The sequence below is a fragment of the Bombus bifarius genome, unplaced genomic scaffold, assembly GCF_011952205.1.
Source record: "Bombus bifarius isolate JDL3187 unplaced genomic scaffold, Bbif_JDL3187 scf7180000007978, whole genome shotgun sequence".
NCBI lineage: Eukaryota > Metazoa > Arthropoda > Insecta > Hymenoptera > Apidae > Bombus > Bombus bifarius.
The window spans coordinates 2,331,405-2,348,224 of NW_022884363.1; the positions used below are offsets into that span (position 1 = coordinate 2,331,405).

Here is a 16,820-nt window from a genome sequence, read left to right on the forward strand (position 1 = left end):
ATTATATTATTATTACAATTATTATTGTCAATACCATCAACTACATTGATGAAGAGAATGTATGGTATAAAGAGAAAGTAGTGATTTAAGAGACTGAAATGGAAGACAATGAAAACAAAAGGCAAATGATATATAAGGTGAAAAGGGAACACAAAAATTTCTATGATAATTTGAATTTATTTCTATTTAATGTATATGCAGTCTTAAATGTTACAATGCAAAATCAAACAGATAGACATTTTTTAAGTAGATATAGTATTTTACAAGTTTTTTGTCATCACATGAAATCACAATAGATCTGAGTAAATGAGTACATGTGTAGAGAGCACATGTGTGGAAAAAGGGTAATTACATGTTGGTGACATTTTAAATAAACAGTAGATGACCGGTGAATAAGATTTAAAAAACAAATCTTTCTATATGTGCCTTTTTATTTTCTACATAGTTGATGACTAATATATCTTATATGTACACCTGACTTGTAATTTTTATTCGATCAATGCTAACATGTTACATAATGCAGATTTCTTAATCAGTATGTTATACATACAAGATTATGGTCTGATTTAATCATTTTCTGAAGATCATACATTAAAAGAATAACTTATTATCACCAGCAGTGCTTTTGCAACAAAGATTTAGTTACATGGTTGTATTTTTACATCCTTTTCCCACAAAACTTCATGATAGCTCTCTATACACAGAGGCAATGAAATGTTTTTGGCAAAAGCAATCCAAGACTGACATATATACAGAGAATCAAGCAAAACTATGTAATGTATTACAATAAGAAATAATCATTTGTACATAATATCAATTACACTCTCGACGGCAATCGTGACTTAATGAATTCTTCAAAGATTTTAAAATTTGGATATGCTATAGTTCTTTTGATCCTAATAAATTGCCGATATTTCACAAGTATGTGTATGAAAATATTTTTATCCTTGTCTATAATTAAAATTTCAGTTTGCAGCAGAATATTCGATTTCTAATACTAAAAAGCTTACACAGTAATGTGAGATGCCTGACGAGAGTGAAGTCAAGTGGTTAATATGATAAAATGTAATTAGCATTATCAATTACATGATTTTGAATATCATGAATATCTTGTAGTGGACAATTCCTCTCCTAATATTATGGAAATATTGATTTCAATCACAAGTTTAGGTGCCTTTTAAGATAATGTTCAGTCAACTTTTTTATCTTGTCAGGATTATATAGTATTTTAATAGAGGCACATAAAATTTATATTAAATTACATGTTTTTTACGTGTATCTATATTCTAATATATCCCACAGATTACAAAATTAGTTGGAATTGTATTACAGTACACACTATTTAGCTTCTAACATGTCTCAAATTAATGCTTTCTACTTGTAGATGTATATTATCAAAATTATTTCAGACTATTTTAATGGATATCTTAAAGTATTTAATTATTAGTTATGTAAAATTGTTGAATTAATAGAAATGAAATAACATCAATTGGATATATGAAAATATTACCAAATTTAATTATAAAACTTAATATAATATTTCAACTCATAGAACTTCAGTAACATTGACATTTAATTTTTAGTGAGTTGCAATTTTATTAAAAATATATCATTTCTTTATTTATAAAGAATATATAAAAAAAACTTTACAGGTAAGTTAAATTAAAAATATATATTATAAAATTAAAACCATAATAAGACATCAAAAAAGTATTTAATAAATAATTTGAATAATTAAAAAATTAGACGTATGCAAGAATTGTTGTAAAGAGCTTCAAATTTATAATTATCTTTGTGAATATTATTACATTTTAAGTATGTAATGTATACAGTATACATAGGTGAATATAATCTATACAGATTTTTCATGTTGTATAAGCGTACGTGATTTAAGTACTAACAATAGGTGTGAATACATGTGTATGCAACACGTTCATAGATTTATGGTATATGTAAATGTATTTGTTTGTAAACAATTTTTATTATGTACAATTTAGTGTATTAGTATATGAAATGATATAATTTCAGAAATGACTAATAGAAATATAGAAGACAAAATGAACGATACTAGTAAAGATGATTCTTACGAGGTAGCAAAATGTGGTAAATGGATTAATGAGCATAATTTAAATAAGGTTTGAGTCTTTTATTTCTGTGATAGTTGTCTTATTAATTAGAAATATATGACATATAATATAATTTTAATAAAATATTTAACTTTCTTCTATAGTTCCAATAGGCTAAAAACACGATTTGGAGGTTAGATGTATCTGTCCTTATATTGACATATACAATAATATTTCATGAATATATTTACAATTGAAAGCAGTCAAGTTCATAATTATAAATACATACTACAAATATCGGTCTGATAACTGTTCTATATTTCTAGGTCTGCCTACAATTTCCTGATAACCTTTTACCAGATTCAGTAGAAATTGCATTACGTTTGGAAAACTGTATCAACAAGAAAGTATATATTTTGGGAGATACTTCTTATGGTAGTTGTTGTGTTGATGAAATAGCTGCTCAGCATATTAATGCTGATAGCATAATACATTTTGGTCACGCTTGTCTAAATCCAACTACTCGTTTACCTGTGTTTCATGTGTTACCCAAACAAGAAATTGATATATCAGAACTTATTAGTAAATTTAAATTAAATTTTGTGGATCAGACTGAAAAAATTTTATTTTTTTATGATATTGCTTATGCACATAAAATTGGTAAGTTTCTTAAATCTAAAAAAATGTTTATTTAATGTATTCAATTACTTTTACAAATATATTTCTATTTCAGAAAAGATATATAAAATATTAAATGCTGTTTATAAGAATTTAATCTTTACTTCATTAAACTGTATCTCTAATGTAGAATTCACAGATGTCAAAGATGATGCATCTACGATAATCTTAGGTAGATGTTTTAAATTAGATAAGGAATCTAAAATAGAAGATTATATAGCATTTTTCTTGGGAAATGGTGGAAACACATTTACTAGATTAGCAATGACAATCTCTGCAAAAAAATGGTACTATTTTGAAAATAATAGCGTTGTTGAATATGAAATTTTAAATACACCATGGTTAAAAAGAAGAAGATTTGTAGTTGAGAAATTAAAAGATGCTAGAGTTGTTGGTATAGTTGTGGCTACTCTAGGTATTAAAGATTATCTTAAAATAATAACAATGGTTAAAAACACCATAAAAGAAAAAAAGAAAAAATCTTATATTTTAAGTGTTGGTAAAATAAATCCAACAAAACTTGCTAATTTTCCTGAGGTATGTTGAATAATGTTACTTGAAGTATTAAATACATTGCTAATATGGGTAACAATGTATTTTATCTTTCCAGATCGATGCTTTTGTTGCAATAACATGCCCCGAAAATGAAATATTTGATTCTAGAGAATTCTTAAAGCCACTATTAATGCCTTATGAAGTAGAATTGGCATTTAATAGTTCAAGGGAATGTTATACACAATATTGTATGGATTTTAGACAAATACTTCCTGGAGGAGTGAATTATGTTGATTTTAAGCCATCAACAGATTCAGATGTTTCTTTAATTACTGGTGAACTTAGAAACTGTGATGAAAATATTCCATGTACAGACAAGATGAATGCTCTAGCAATTAATAATTCATCAGGTATTTACATGTTTCAAAAGATATCAACAAATTACAATAAAGCATATTTTGTTTAATACCATTATTTTAATGGATTTAGATGTTGTTGCAATTGGGAAAGCAGGAGCAGAATTTTTATATAATAGATCGTGGAAAGGGGTTGAACAAAGATTAGGCAAAGATGCAGTACATTCAGCAGAAATTGGCCGCTATGGATTACCAAGTTGCTATGAAAACGAGCCGATTTCCAGAGAAGATAATAATGAATGAACATAATAAATATAATAATTTCTATACTCTATTCTCTATATTCTATTATTTCAAGAGAAAGAATGTTGTTTAATTTCTCTAATCTTTACACAGAAGTGTTAGTGATATAATTAATCCTTTCACATACTTTATGTTTCCTATGCTTAACTATAACTGCATAAACTATAATTTCCTATGCTTAACCATGTATTTTGACAAACTGTTAATTAATTAAACGATAAATGTGTTTATTTTCGAAAAAATGCATTATGTCCTGTTTACAAAAAATCAGATAAGAAGTGTTTCTATTACTGACAATTGATTAAAAATACACTCGTTAATGTACTGATTAAGAATGACAAAAAGCATTCGTTCCTGAAAGAGTTAATTTTTTTTAATTTTACTGCGTTCTTTATTAATTTATCTGAAACAGTATTAAAAAATAACTTATAGTTTATATGAAACATTTTTTGTTAATTTACGTTTTATGAGTCTGTATAAATTTCCCTGTCAAAACCATAGACTTAGACAGATAGACTACGCATTCTTATATGCGATCTGAAGACCACATTGAAGGGCACAGATAGTACCGAAATCGCCGGGAAGTATCGCGCTCTCTTTCGCATTGTGCAAAAAGTGGGGAGAACAATAAAGGAGCGACCCACCGTACACCGTCTACGACATAAGCTCTTCCTCTATTTTTTCCCTTTTCTTCCTCCATCAAAATATCCATTAAAGAGAGAAAGGAATAGTCACAATATTGCTCTCTCATTGCTGGGTTACCTTCTCTGCCTCTTACCGACCGTGTTACATTACGTCTTACGGAAATGCGTAGTATATCTGTATATGTCTATGATTGAAGTTGAAACACGTGTTCAATATATGACGTAAGCACATAACGAGATATTGAAATAATCTGAATCAGCTGTCATTGCAATGTTAAACATAACCAGAGAAATGTACATCTAAGTGACGAAAATATTTTAAAAATGAAGTTTTATTCAATTAGTAATAAACTCTTATATAAAAGTTTTATAATTTATATTATATTTTTTGGTTTTAATGTGTGGGCCGTAGTGTCAAATGCGCAAGAGGTTTCTAACCTCAAGCACGAAAATATCACATTGGACAGTACAAATATCGTATTAAAACATTTCACGCCAACAAAGATAAGTACTGATGTATCAGTAGAATCGCATACATCAGAAAACTCTGATAGCAACAATTTAAAATTGAATGCTACTGCTTCAAATACAGTAAATACATCTCAAAATGTACTTACAACCTCAGTTCGACCAGATCATGATATTAATCAAACAACAGAAAAAGTTAATATAATATCTACAACTATTATTAATGATAAAAATGGGAACAATATGTCAGATTTCACAATTCCATCACAAAGTCCAGATATTAGTAATGTAACAAACACAAGTACAACAACAGTTGTGCCAGCAGAACCAGTATTACCCGATAAGGGATCCGCAGAAGAAGAACATAATAGTTCTATGTCCATATTTTTTGTCCTCTGTGTTTTAGCTTTAGGTATTTTACTTATACATCTTATGTTACAAACAAATTTTCAATACCTACCAGAGTCGGTGGTAATTGTTTTCTTGGGGGGAGCTATTGGTATGATTATAAATCTCATGTCAAATCAAAATATAGCTAATTGGAGAAAAGAAGAAGCCTTTTCTCCAACTGCATTTTTTCTCGTACTTCTTCCACCAATTATATTTGAATCAGGATATAATTTGCACAAAGGAAATTTCTTTCAAAATATTGGTAGTATTTTAGTTTTTGCTATATTTGGAACAGCAATATCTGCATTTGTTATTGGAGCTGGAATTTATTTGTTAGGATTAGCACAGGTAGCATATAAACTTAGTTTTGTCGAAAGTTTTGCATTTGGATCATTGATATCAGCAGTAGATCCTGTTGCTACTGTAGCTATATTTCATGCTTTAGAGGTAGATCCAGTATTAAATATGTTAGTTTTCGGTGAGTCTATATTAAATGATGCCATTTCAATTGTATTAACTACATCTGTGTTGGAGTCCAATAATGCAACAACTACTAGTGAAGCCATTATACTTGGCTTAAATAGATTTTGTCTTATGTTTTTTGCCTCTGCTGGCATTGGAGTTGTTTTTGCTCTCATAAGTGCTTTATTACTTAAACATGTGGATCTCAGAAAAAATCCTTCTCTTGAATTTGGACTTATGTTGGTATTTACTTATGCACCTTATGTTTTGGCAGAAGGCATACAACTGTCTGGTATGAACATGAATTTTTAAATTTAATATAAAAATGAAATAAATAAATTAAGATAAGTAAAAAATTTAATAGTTTAATATAATCAATTGTTTCAGGTATTATGGCAATTTTATTTAATGGGATTGTAATGTCACATTATACACATTTCAATTTATCAACTGTTACTCAAATTACAATGCAACAAACTATGAGAACTTTAGCGTTTATTGCTGAAACTTGTGTATTTGCATATCTGGGATTAGCTTTGTTTAGTTTCAGACATAGGGTAAAGTAATATGATATAAGATTTATATTTAATTTTCATAATATATCTTATATTAATACTGATTATCAATTGTAGGTTGAACCAGCATTGGTTATATGGTCTATAGTTCTATGTCTGATTGGAAGAGCTGCAAATATCTTCCCTTTAGCTTTTCTTGTAAATCGTTTCCGGGAACATCAGATTACTAGAAAAATGATGTTCATAATGTGGTTTAGTGGTTTACGTGGTGCTATTTCTTATGCTTTATCATTGCATTTGGATTTTAGTGATGAAACACGACATGTGATTATAACCACTACTTTAATTATTGTATTGTTTACAACATTAATATTTGGTGGTTCTACTATGCCATTACTGAAATTTTTGAGAGCAGAAAAGAAGCAAAAGAGTAATAGTAGAAGGAAAAGAAAAGATAAAGAAATTTCACTAAGTAAAACTAGAGAATGGGTATGTTTATATATAAAAATATTTATATAAAAAAGATATTTATATTTTGTGTATGTTTTTATTTTAGGGACAAACAATAGATTCTGAACATTTATCAGAACTTACAGAAGAAGAGATTGAAGTATCTTTTCTTCAGTCCCGTATTCGTGGTTTTGCAAGATGGGATCTAAAATTCTTTATCCCCTTTTTCACAAGGAGGTTTACACAGCAAGAACTGAAAGATTGTAAATCTCAAATGACAGATTTAACAAATCAATGGTATCAAGCCATTCGAATTAGTCCAATGGAGTCAGATGATGAAGTAACAACTGCATCAACAGCACAATTAAATATAAATTTGTCTGTGGAAAATCAGAATCAAATACATGGAAAGCAAAGCAAAAGACGTCCAAGTCATGGGTCTATATTAAGTATTTAATTTATTTTGTGTGATGTGCTAAATGTGCTGTCATTGCTCTGCTTATATTGTAAATGTATATGAACTTTCCTTAATAATGACATCCACTACAATTTAACGAACAAATTTTCTGTGATTCTGAGCATAGTTTTAATTTTTTCTTCTACAATATTTTAAAATCCAAGGTCGTAACTCACTTTTTTCTGATTTATATTGCAATGAAATAATATTCTCTACGACAATAAGGTATTATTTCAGAAGAAAGTATATCAATAAAAAAATTATTTATTACCTCAATGAACAGTTTATGATTGTTATATAGTTATGAAAATTTAGTAATGAAGATAATATGGCATCTAAACATTGCTTTGCTGTCAAAGCTTATTGTTGGTGAGGGGTGAGTTGGGGTATCACTTAAAATTTTGAAACATTAATTGCTATTAATTTACAGAGAGGACGAGGATTGGTCTGATTAATTAATGATCAAGTAAATTTAGTATCAAGTAAATTATATATAAATTTATGAGTTGTTTCATCAGTTAAAAATACCTGCAAACTCATATTGTAGAAATTGATATTACATTAATATTGGAGAAAGTATAAAAATAACAAATTCCTACATTATATTAACAATGATACAGTTGATCATCTTTAAAAACTTACAAGTTATAATTTTTAAATCACTATGTAATATTATAAGTAATGGACGAGAAAAAGTATTTAATTCACGTTGATTTAATTAACGATGATTAAATAATATAATGTAATAATGAGAAATGTGATATTTTTAAAAATATTTAAATTTCTGCACAATACAGATTATATACATTATAAAATAGTTATACTGCATATCGTGCAAAATAAATATTTGTATGAATTATAAAATTCATATGGCACTAAAAATATACTTATTAGGAAGTATAAGTATAATTTCATAAAAATATAGATTAATCTAAGACATAGAGATTTTAATTATTTAGTGCGAATATCAGTTTGACGATTAAAATTTTTTTTAAGTAACTAGTTCTTTGTGAATTATATAAAATAACATATTTTTTATCTGTGTATATACATATATGATACATAAAGATATATTACCATAGGGTATTTATACATTCCATTTTTTCAATAAAATCTGTAACAGTTAGTGTTATAATAGCATATAATTCTAAATTTACACAAGGTCGCTTACTATTGATCATACTATTTATAAATACCCTATTATGTTATTAAAGTATCAGTGTATAAAATGATTACATTTTGTACATACAATATATATGTGTGAAGTATTATATTTTAATTTGTATGATATAAAAGATATATATTTTCTTGTATCTTAATATATGTTTTTATTATATGTAATATTAATTAATAATATGATCCGTTTCCGAAATAAATTTTAGATTGTACTACTTATATTTCATATCCAAAACAGGAAAACAATTTTTAATTTTTTAATAATAACAATTTACGAAAGTATTTTACTTTCATATTTCTTTTATATCGTACTAATTATAAATCACAATATGTGGATGCATATCTTGATTTTTTATGTTGTAATATTTTATTTATCTAATAAATTCGATTATTTTAATATAGTTAGATCGAATAGTTATATTTTCTCAATTTAGGAATAAATATTTTCAATTGTAATCTATAACTTTCACAATTAAAATCTCACTTAATGTATAAGGATATTAATAATTCGAAATATATAGTTTGTATAACAAACCATTGATTCTGAAAAAAGTTTTTTAGTGATTTCAAAGGCCATATGGAGATAAAAGAAAAAAATACAGTAAATTTTATTTTAATGTGAATTTATTTTTAATATCATATACCGATCTCGGAAGGTGGGTACATGGGTCTGTTATCTTATTTTTCTGCGGCAGGGCACATAACGGAGGCAGCGTCTAAACATCAAATCCGTTTATTTGTTCGAATCATTATCTCTACTTTATTATGTCTACACTTTTCATGCCTCATCTGGTTGTACATTGATTGACTGGAGCATAAGGCATATTTGTCTTTAAAAACGATTTGCTGCAATTTCCTAATACCCTTCTTATAATTGATCTTTTACGATATTTCCTTTTGATCATGAAGATATAATGGTATGAAGGTAAATGTATATATGTATGTATATAGGCATAGAAAACAGTAGTTTTGATTTTATGATACATTTCTTTCCTCTATTAGTGCAAAAACACATCGAGTATAGGAAATACAGTGATGAACGTTGCATGAAATTTAAATTCAATGTAAGATATTTTTAGAACGATCGAAGTTGATAAAATGAGCAAAATTTGCACCATTTCTTTTTATAAAGAGCACATCATTTGTTTTTATGTTATTTATTTTTTATTTGATATTACGGCAATTTAAATTCTATTCAGCCAACGTTAATACAAGGATAAATATTATTATCCTTTTGATTAATGAAGTATTGTCTGAAAGCATGGTAGAACACACTTGCCTCCTTTTCTGCTAATGCTCCAGTCAGTTTAATTATACATATTCTCTGTTCAAATATTATTCACGCATTGGATTATCACCCAATAAAGTTCTAAAAAGGATCTTCATATATCATGAGCTTCTATATGCATTTTTATCAATAGTTATATCCTTATTAATGCTCAGTACAGTACATGTGTGTATGTACAACATCGAGCAATCGACTAAGCATGCAGAGTTAAATAATCCTACAACGCTATGACCATTATGACGATATATCAATTCGTAAAACAATATCATACCCGATTGTATCCATTTATTACAGAAAATGTTCCAAGGGATTATAATCTGACTAAGTGGTCGTTATACAGCGTGCATAATCCATTGGAGTAGATTTTCAAGCACTTCCCTAAACTTATAAACTTTTTTTTTTAATGCAGACGCATCGGTCTAAAAATGTGTAAAATCCCCAATTCCATTTCAATATATACAATATCTCATAGATACGTGTGTGTTACACACGCCACAATTTACATAATATAACTTGGTGTTCATGTAAGATTCATTTTCTTTTATTTTATCAAACATCAGATTTCCATTCCGAGTCCACAATTTTATCTGCCGATCCACGTTTTTTAACGTTGCAATATTACAAAAAATCACATTGTATGTTCCATTTACATACGTTTCCTTGATACTGATATTGTTTGTTCCTCCTCAGTGCGTTAATAGTTTTTATAATTCATTTACTATTTTCTTGCTTTTTTATGATCGAAGAATCTTATCCCAACGATAGCAGATTGAAAGAAACATGTAATAGTGAGAATTCTTGAAGACCCAGTTCAGACGAATTTTAAGAACAAAATTAGATTTCCTATATCGAACTTAGCTCACTATGTATAATTAATGCGCGTAAATTTTAATCATTCAGTCATATCTTTACATGGCGCATGATTAGATCTACTGACTGGAACATAAATCTGTAAAAGTTCCAAATTTGGGTCCCTGTATAAACAAGCCTCTTTGGCTTTGCTTAACTCTTCATTGATCTTTCTTGTTCTGTACTCGCAGAAGTGGTTCTTCTATTATGGAATTATATAATATATTATAAGAAAAAAAATGATGCGCAACGAGCTTTCAAGTTTTAATATATGTACGAATACATTACTTCTTCAAACCTTAGAGGGAAACGAGGGGGGCGGGCGGTCTCTCGTACATCAAGCTATACACATTTTTTGCTATTAATGTATGTTAATTTCATCCTAACTATCCTAGCGCCAAGCAGCGAATCACACCTACATAAATTGTCATTAGATTTATTCTATGTATATATGTATATCTATATATATATATATTTATATATTTATATGTATATTTCGGTATGTATAATCGTAATGTGCGGCTACGCGGTGAAATCGCATGTCGTTGAAATCCGTTGAACCGTTACTAAAAAAACCAATCATTCGCTTATCATACAACATGATTGTTGCACAATTGCAAATTATCATTCGTTTTTGAAGATCCTCCTCGCTTGGTAACATACATCGTATTATATATTGTTCTTCATCAAAATGAGAATTATCATTAACAACATAGAAACACACAATGATCGGTTACCAGTCATCAGCTAGAAGGACGGCCGTGCAAAAATTCGAGATGTACTTTGGAAAAGACATTCTTCCATGCAATTCCTTGTGTCCTTGTTATTTACTGCACTGTTTCCGGATTTCACTGGCCGCGTTTCATAAAATAATATCGGTGTATATAATTACGATAACTTCGGTTGCGTACTGTACAAATTCAACACGATTGCCATCATCAGTCCCAAGATCATAATTACGGTGGGATCACATGATTACACGGGGATAGTTAAGCAAGTACGATAATGTGAAATGAAAAGCTTGAATTTCATCGATCACAGTACAGGTAGAAGAGGCATTTTCGTTAAGGATATGCATAGAAATAAAATAAAATAAAACAAATATTCTTACGACCTGAATCATGTATCTCTATTAAATATTGTAAAAGTCAACATCAACAATCCCATATCTTTCCTTTCATTTTTCGAAAGTACGAATATTAAATGTTAAAGTGAATTATGGATTAAACTACTAGAGTAGTCTCTTTTTAAGACTCATTGATTTACAAACTCTTAACAAAAATAAACGTAACTATATTTAAATAGCTTACTTTAAGTAATTATTTTTCTCTTTTACCCGGAATAAATATATTCTCAACTAATGAAACGTAGTTAATAATAACTGTCCTTTTCATATGCATCTCTACCAGTTTCATTCAAAATGCTTTTTAACTACTCAGTTTTTTGATGATGAAATGATTTTAAATTGGCAGACACAGCGAAACAGAACATTCGTTTGGAAGCATAAACAGAATTCAACAACACAAATATATTTGTGATGTTGAATGTTCACTAGTTCAATGATCGTACTGTTTCGCTATCTTCATTATAAAATAGAAGACAATTTATCGGCAGAGAGCTTAATAATCAGTCAATAGCTCGAAGTAAAGAAGGTCGCGCAGAACTTAACATCGTATCTCCTTTACCATGGTTATTTTATGTTTACCGAAATTTCAGTCATGATGTAGAAACTAGTCTCCCTTTTTCATAATTGTACAATATGTATATGATACACGCTTCTCAGCAGTATAAAGAAATGTATAATAAATAAAAGTGAACGAAAATATATACCACAAATGTTGAATGCCTCGGTTATTGTTCGAAATCCGACAGTGTATATGCATTTGCAATAATTCCATTACAAATTCATTTTTTGATACCTATAAGTTTATTATTTATGTGATAGTTAAAATTTATAATTATTGTAAGATTACTATATATTACTACAAGCTCGAATCCTTTCGTCTGGTTTATTTTCTGTAGTTCAATAAAGTATGCACTGTCTTATTCCGAAACATATCTGTTGTTTTACCAAGAATCTGGCGACCAACTCTTAATTATACTAACAATATATGTATTTCTGCATTCATTGAATTTGTACAAAGATTCAGTTCCTTAAACACACGTTCCAGTATGTGCTATGAGTATCTTTTTAATCAGTATAGAGACAATGATAGTAATGATTATTATATTTTTTTCTGAACACACACTAATTAAGCACAAGGAGAGATCACAGAGAAAAAACCTGCTATTAGTAAATTTCGAATAATCAATTTAATGAAAAAGAAATATTTTAATGAAAATTTCAATATTCGTTATAATACAACAATGGGCTTGCCCTTTCTTAAAGTACATTATGAGTAGGTCCCATGACTCTTGGGATATTTTATAAATTAAGTGACAAGTAGTGTAAAGGATAATATAACGATGACCATGTAAAATAATAAAGTACTATGAAATTTTAATTTAAGGTAGCATTATACTAAATGAAAAACATGATTTAACAAATTTATAAATACACAAGTAGGCAGCCATCGTCGAGAGTGTTACAATTAGAAGCATACTCAACTGTAGCAAATATTGGAATTTGGTGGAATGTAGCAAGTTCTTTCTTTTCCAATTGTCCCAATATTAAATATCTCCTTTGCTGTATGAAATTAGTCATAATCACGTGGACGTAAATGATAATCAAAATTACCAATAGCTAAAAAAGGTAAAAATCATTTCTAAATTATAATTTATAAAATATATTTTTAATAATTTTGCATTCTGTAATATTAAATATTATAACATTATTACATTATGTATGTATATTATAATAATATTATAATATTAAATATTAAATAATTTTATACTGTGCGTTTTCTTCAGTGGTGATGCACTCGTCACGCAAAAATAAAGCTATATGTATAATTCGAAAGAACCTGACCATTGTCGGTCGTTGCCTCTTGTCACACTCCCGACATATGTATAATTACATCAGGATGGTAGAAGTGTAGTTGTGTTGAAGAATTTAAAGATAAAACAATAAAAAAAATGATCACTTTTTGATTTTCAGCCACGGATGCTTCAGGCACTCTGCTGCTGTAGCTCGCATACTCGGGTCAAACGCTAGCATCGGAGTTAGGAACTCTTCAAACTCGCGCGCTTCTCTTGGCGACCAATCGTACTTTTCTGTAAGCACCTCGTACAGTCCCCAAGGTTTTAGTCCAGTAATCCGCTTCAGTTCACCTTTCTTATTGAAGTACATTTTTGAGTTTTTGCCAGAAAGAGCAATATGTCTTGGTATTTCTCCAAGCAATTCAATAATATGTGCTAAATGGTCTTCATCTCTGTAATAAAGAAGCAAAATGTACTTTATAATGATACTAATAAATAATTTTAAACAATTACAAAAAGATGATGCTTTACCTGCAATAATAATTACCACTATGTGGTTCAAAGAGATAATCACCAGTCGCTAGTTCAAATGCCATACAGGCAGTGGACCATATATCTGCAGATGTATCATATCCAGAGCCTAATAACACTTCTAATGATCTATATTGACGAGTTTGAATATCATCTGTAAATTTTCTGTAGACCCAACATGCATTACCAAGATCTGCTATTTTTACTTCAACATCACATTCTACCAGGGCAGGATCTAAAGGAGCTACAGATGCTCTTTTCAATTGTTTACTTTCAGGTGGATGTAAATTGCGACCTATAAAAAATAATAAATGTAAAGTTATTGTAATTATTTATAAGTTATATAATATAGTACTGTAAATTTTACCTTCACTACACTCGTCTGTATCTTCATGATCAGGTGAATGTACTTCTTCACCACAATTCTTCTCTATGTCACATGAGTTTGCATTTTCCATTTTTTCAGGTTGTTGAGGTAATTGATTTTCTGCTTTCTCTTCAGCTGTTAAACTATCTACACCATTTATGTGTAATGAAGGTGCTGATGGTTCTAAGATATCAGGTGAACCTTTGCTTTCAGTATTATCTTCTATACTTTCTGTATTTATGTCTTGATCTGGACTATTTGTTTCTAATTCTCCATTTGCTCTTGTACTATTTGCGAGTTTATCTTGTTCTTCAAGTTCTTCTATTTGTTCCATTTGTTTCTTTAATAATTCATTTTGACGTTTCGCTTTCTTCTTAAGTTTTTTCTTTTTATTTTTAGACATTTTAGAATTAGGAGTAGGTTCTTGGAATTCCTTTGGTGCAGTTGAGATTAAAGATACTGGCAACTTCATTCCAAGTGAATGTAATTCTGTAGCTTCACAAGCCAATTTTCTTATATAAGCTTCATCAACACAAACAAGGACATTTTCGGGTTTGATGTCTGTATGAATAATTTTACCTAAAAAAGAAAAGTATTTTATGCTAGTAATTAATTCCTATGATAATAATGTTAAATATGTCAAATTTAAATCATGTTAGAATAACCTATTGACACAAATTGTATCCACTATAGTAATATTAAATACTAAACACGGTTTTCATTAAAAAAATCTTACATTTATTATGTAGATAATCAAGACCTTCAAGAACTTGTCTGATGATACGTTTAACATTGTTTCTTGGAATTCCTCTATAGTTGGATTTGATGATCAATTTTAGAAGATTATGCCCAAGCACTTCAAATACCATGCAAACATGCAAACCATTAATGCCACTGATCTTGAAGTCATTGAGTAACTGGACGGTTTTATTGCGTTTAGGATCACTGGGATCTATATCACGCACATCTTTTAATAATTTAATTTCATCCAATGCAGTTTCAGTAAAATGAGATGCAGATTTGACGACTTTAAGTGCCACAAATCGTTTATCCTGAAGAACACATTTTAGAACATTCCACTTATAATTTTACCGAACAAAAAAATGCCTTTTATTATAAATCAGATATATACCTGTAAATCCCAACAAAGCCAGACTGTTGAAAAATGACCCCAACCAAGTTTACGAGTTACATGATAACGATTTAAGAATAAATCTCCTATTTTAACAGGATGATATCCTCCTTTACAATAGTCACTACTGTCCTCTTGTTCTTCATCCTCACTACTGTATACTTCATCACCATCCTCCATTGTTTCGTTACTTGAGCTATGACATGGTTCCAATCTGTAAGTTCCAGTTAGGAAAGGTAGGGAGCAAGTCGAATCAAAAAATAAAAGACTACAGACTGCTTTCAAAAATTTTCATGGGGCTTTCAACAGATAAAAGTTTCTAAATTAAATTATTCCATAATAAAACGGAACACAACGAAATACATTTATTCAAATATTTATTATTTTTCGCAAGAGTTATCGAATGATAAAATTTATCCATGTCGCTGTGTAAAAAAGATTTTGATAGAAAGTTTGATGGAACTTTCATATCATATCAACGACATTTACATAAATAACAAAATGACAGTTAGAATAGTATCAACATAATAGAATAAAATGACATATTAAAGAAACTCAGATACCTGTTTCCATTGTCACTGGAATATGGTCTCTGTGCAGAAGCATCCTGATAGAAACCTGATCCTTGTCCTTGTTGAGTAGCCGATGCTTTCGAGCATTGAGCTCCTGATGTTTCTGATTCATCTTGAGTATTACCCTTTCCTTTTCGCTTACTTGGCTTGTGCCTTTTTTTTTTGGCCTGTATTGCTAGGACTCGCCTGTTCACGTCTGTCTTTGCACTCATACCGTTCTCTGCACCTCGATTCGTCGGGCTGCTTTCGTCTCTTTCTTTAACACTTCTCACACTTCCGTCTTCGCTTCCTTCCGTAATTTTTCGTTTCAATGGAGGCACTTACACCCGTTACCGTCACCCACCCCGGGTTTACGAACGATATGATTATGATGCGGTTTATTATCGTCTCATTTCTGCGCTGTGCCGCGCACTTCGTTCGGCGGTTGTTTGAGTATGGCCGCCCCCGCCCACTCACAATCTCCTACTTCTCTCTTCGTTAATGCTTGTTACTCAATAATTCAGTATACTTTTCTATCCCGTGGTAGGAATCGAGCTTCCAATTCGATCTAAAGCCTTTAAATAATTATTTTATAGTTTCTGATGCTTCGGTTATACTAAAGTCTCTATTCTATCCTTTGATGAAATTCATAGAGTACTCTGTACTTAGCTTAAGGTTTCCTTTGGTGAAACTTGAAACACGTTTCGATGAATAATGTATTAA

General features: G+C 29.4%; 3 protein-coding genes across 5 annotated transcripts; 2 read left to right on the top strand and 1 right to left on the bottom strand.

Annotated features, from left to right (window-relative positions):
- Positions 1-1,856: 1,856 nt before the first annotated feature.
- Positions 1,857-3,929, top strand: LOC117204488 (2-(3-amino-3-carboxypropyl)histidine synthase subunit 2). 2 transcript variants are annotated; one of them, XM_033441931.1, is made up of 6 exons: positions 1,857-1,906; positions 2,029-2,135; positions 2,393-2,726; positions 2,800-3,281; positions 3,355-3,649; positions 3,729-3,929. In XM_033441931.1, the coding sequence occupies exons 2-6, from the start codon at positions 2,031-2,033 to the stop codon at positions 3,896-3,898; spliced, it is 1,386 nt and encodes a 461-aa protein (XP_033297822.1). In that variant the 5' UTR covers positions 1,857-1,906; positions 2,029-2,030; the 3' UTR covers positions 3,899-3,929. The 2 variants fall into 2 exon arrangements, with proteins under 2 accessions (XP_033297822.1, XP_033297823.1); XM_033441932.1 differs by having other exon boundaries at positions 1,870-1,946.
- A 488-nt stretch (positions 3,930-4,417) lies between these two features.
- LOC117204486 (sodium/hydrogen exchanger 8) lies at positions 4,418-8,513 on the top strand. The gene is made up of 5 exons (XM_033441928.1): positions 4,418-6,154; positions 6,250-6,419; positions 6,495-6,866; positions 6,934-7,265; positions 7,715-8,513. The coding sequence occupies exons 1-5, from the start codon at positions 4,867-4,869 to the stop codon at positions 7,737-7,739; spliced, it is 2,187 nt and encodes a 728-aa protein (XP_033297819.1). The 5' UTR covers positions 4,418-4,866; the 3' UTR covers positions 7,740-8,513.
- A 553-nt stretch (positions 8,514-9,066) lies between these two features.
- On the bottom strand, positions 9,067-16,807 carry LOC117204487 (SRSF protein kinase 3). 2 transcript variants are annotated; one of them, XM_033441929.1, is made up of 6 exons: positions 16,110-16,807; positions 15,547-15,760; positions 15,151-15,466; positions 14,415-14,993; positions 14,048-14,342; positions 9,067-13,968 (listed from the first exon to the last, which is right to left on the bottom strand). In XM_033441929.1, the coding sequence occupies exons 1-6, from the start codon at positions 16,328-16,330 to the stop codon at positions 13,677-13,679; spliced, it is 1,917 nt and encodes a 638-aa protein (XP_033297820.1). In that variant the 5' UTR covers positions 16,331-16,807; the 3' UTR covers positions 9,067-13,676. The 2 variants fall into 2 exon arrangements, with proteins under 2 accessions (XP_033297820.1, XP_033297821.1); XM_033441930.1 differs by having other exon boundaries at positions 15,547-15,742; positions 16,110-16,805.
- Positions 16,808-16,820: the final 13 nt, after the last annotated feature.

Coding starts and splice junctions, on each gene's coding strand:
- LOC117204486 (XM_033441928.1), top strand. CDS start 4,867: ATGAAGTTTTATTCAATTAGTAATAAACTCTTATATAAAAGTTTTATA. Junction 6,867..6,933: donor TAAGTAAAACTAGAGAATGG/GTATGTTTATAT, acceptor TTTTTATTTTAG/GGACAAACAATAGATTCTGA. Junction 7,266..7,714: donor AAAAGACGTCCAAGTCATGG/GTCTATATTAAG, acceptor ATTAATTTACAG/AGAGGACGAGGATTGGTCTG.
- LOC117204488 (XM_033441931.1), top strand. CDS start 2,031: ATGACTAATAGAAATATAGAAGACAAAATGAACGATACTAGTAAAGAT. Junction 2,727..2,799: donor TGCTTATGCACATAAAATTG/GTAAGTTTCTTA, acceptor TTTCTATTTCAG/AAAAGATATATAAAATATTA. Junction 3,650..3,728: donor AGCAATTAATAATTCATCAG/GTATTTACATGT, acceptor TAATGGATTTAG/ATGTTGTTGCAATTGGGAAA.
- LOC117204487 (XM_033441929.1), bottom strand. CDS start 16,330: ATGAGTGCAAAGACAGACGTGAACAGGCGAGTCCTAGCAATACAGGCC. Junction 14,994..15,150: donor TGATTATCTACATAATAAAT/GTAAGATTTTTT, acceptor TTTCTTTTTTAG/GTAAAATTATTCATACAGAC. Junction 13,969..14,047: donor AGTGGTAATTATTATTGCAG/GTAAAGCATCAT, acceptor TCTTTATTACAG/AGATGAAGACCATTTAGCAC.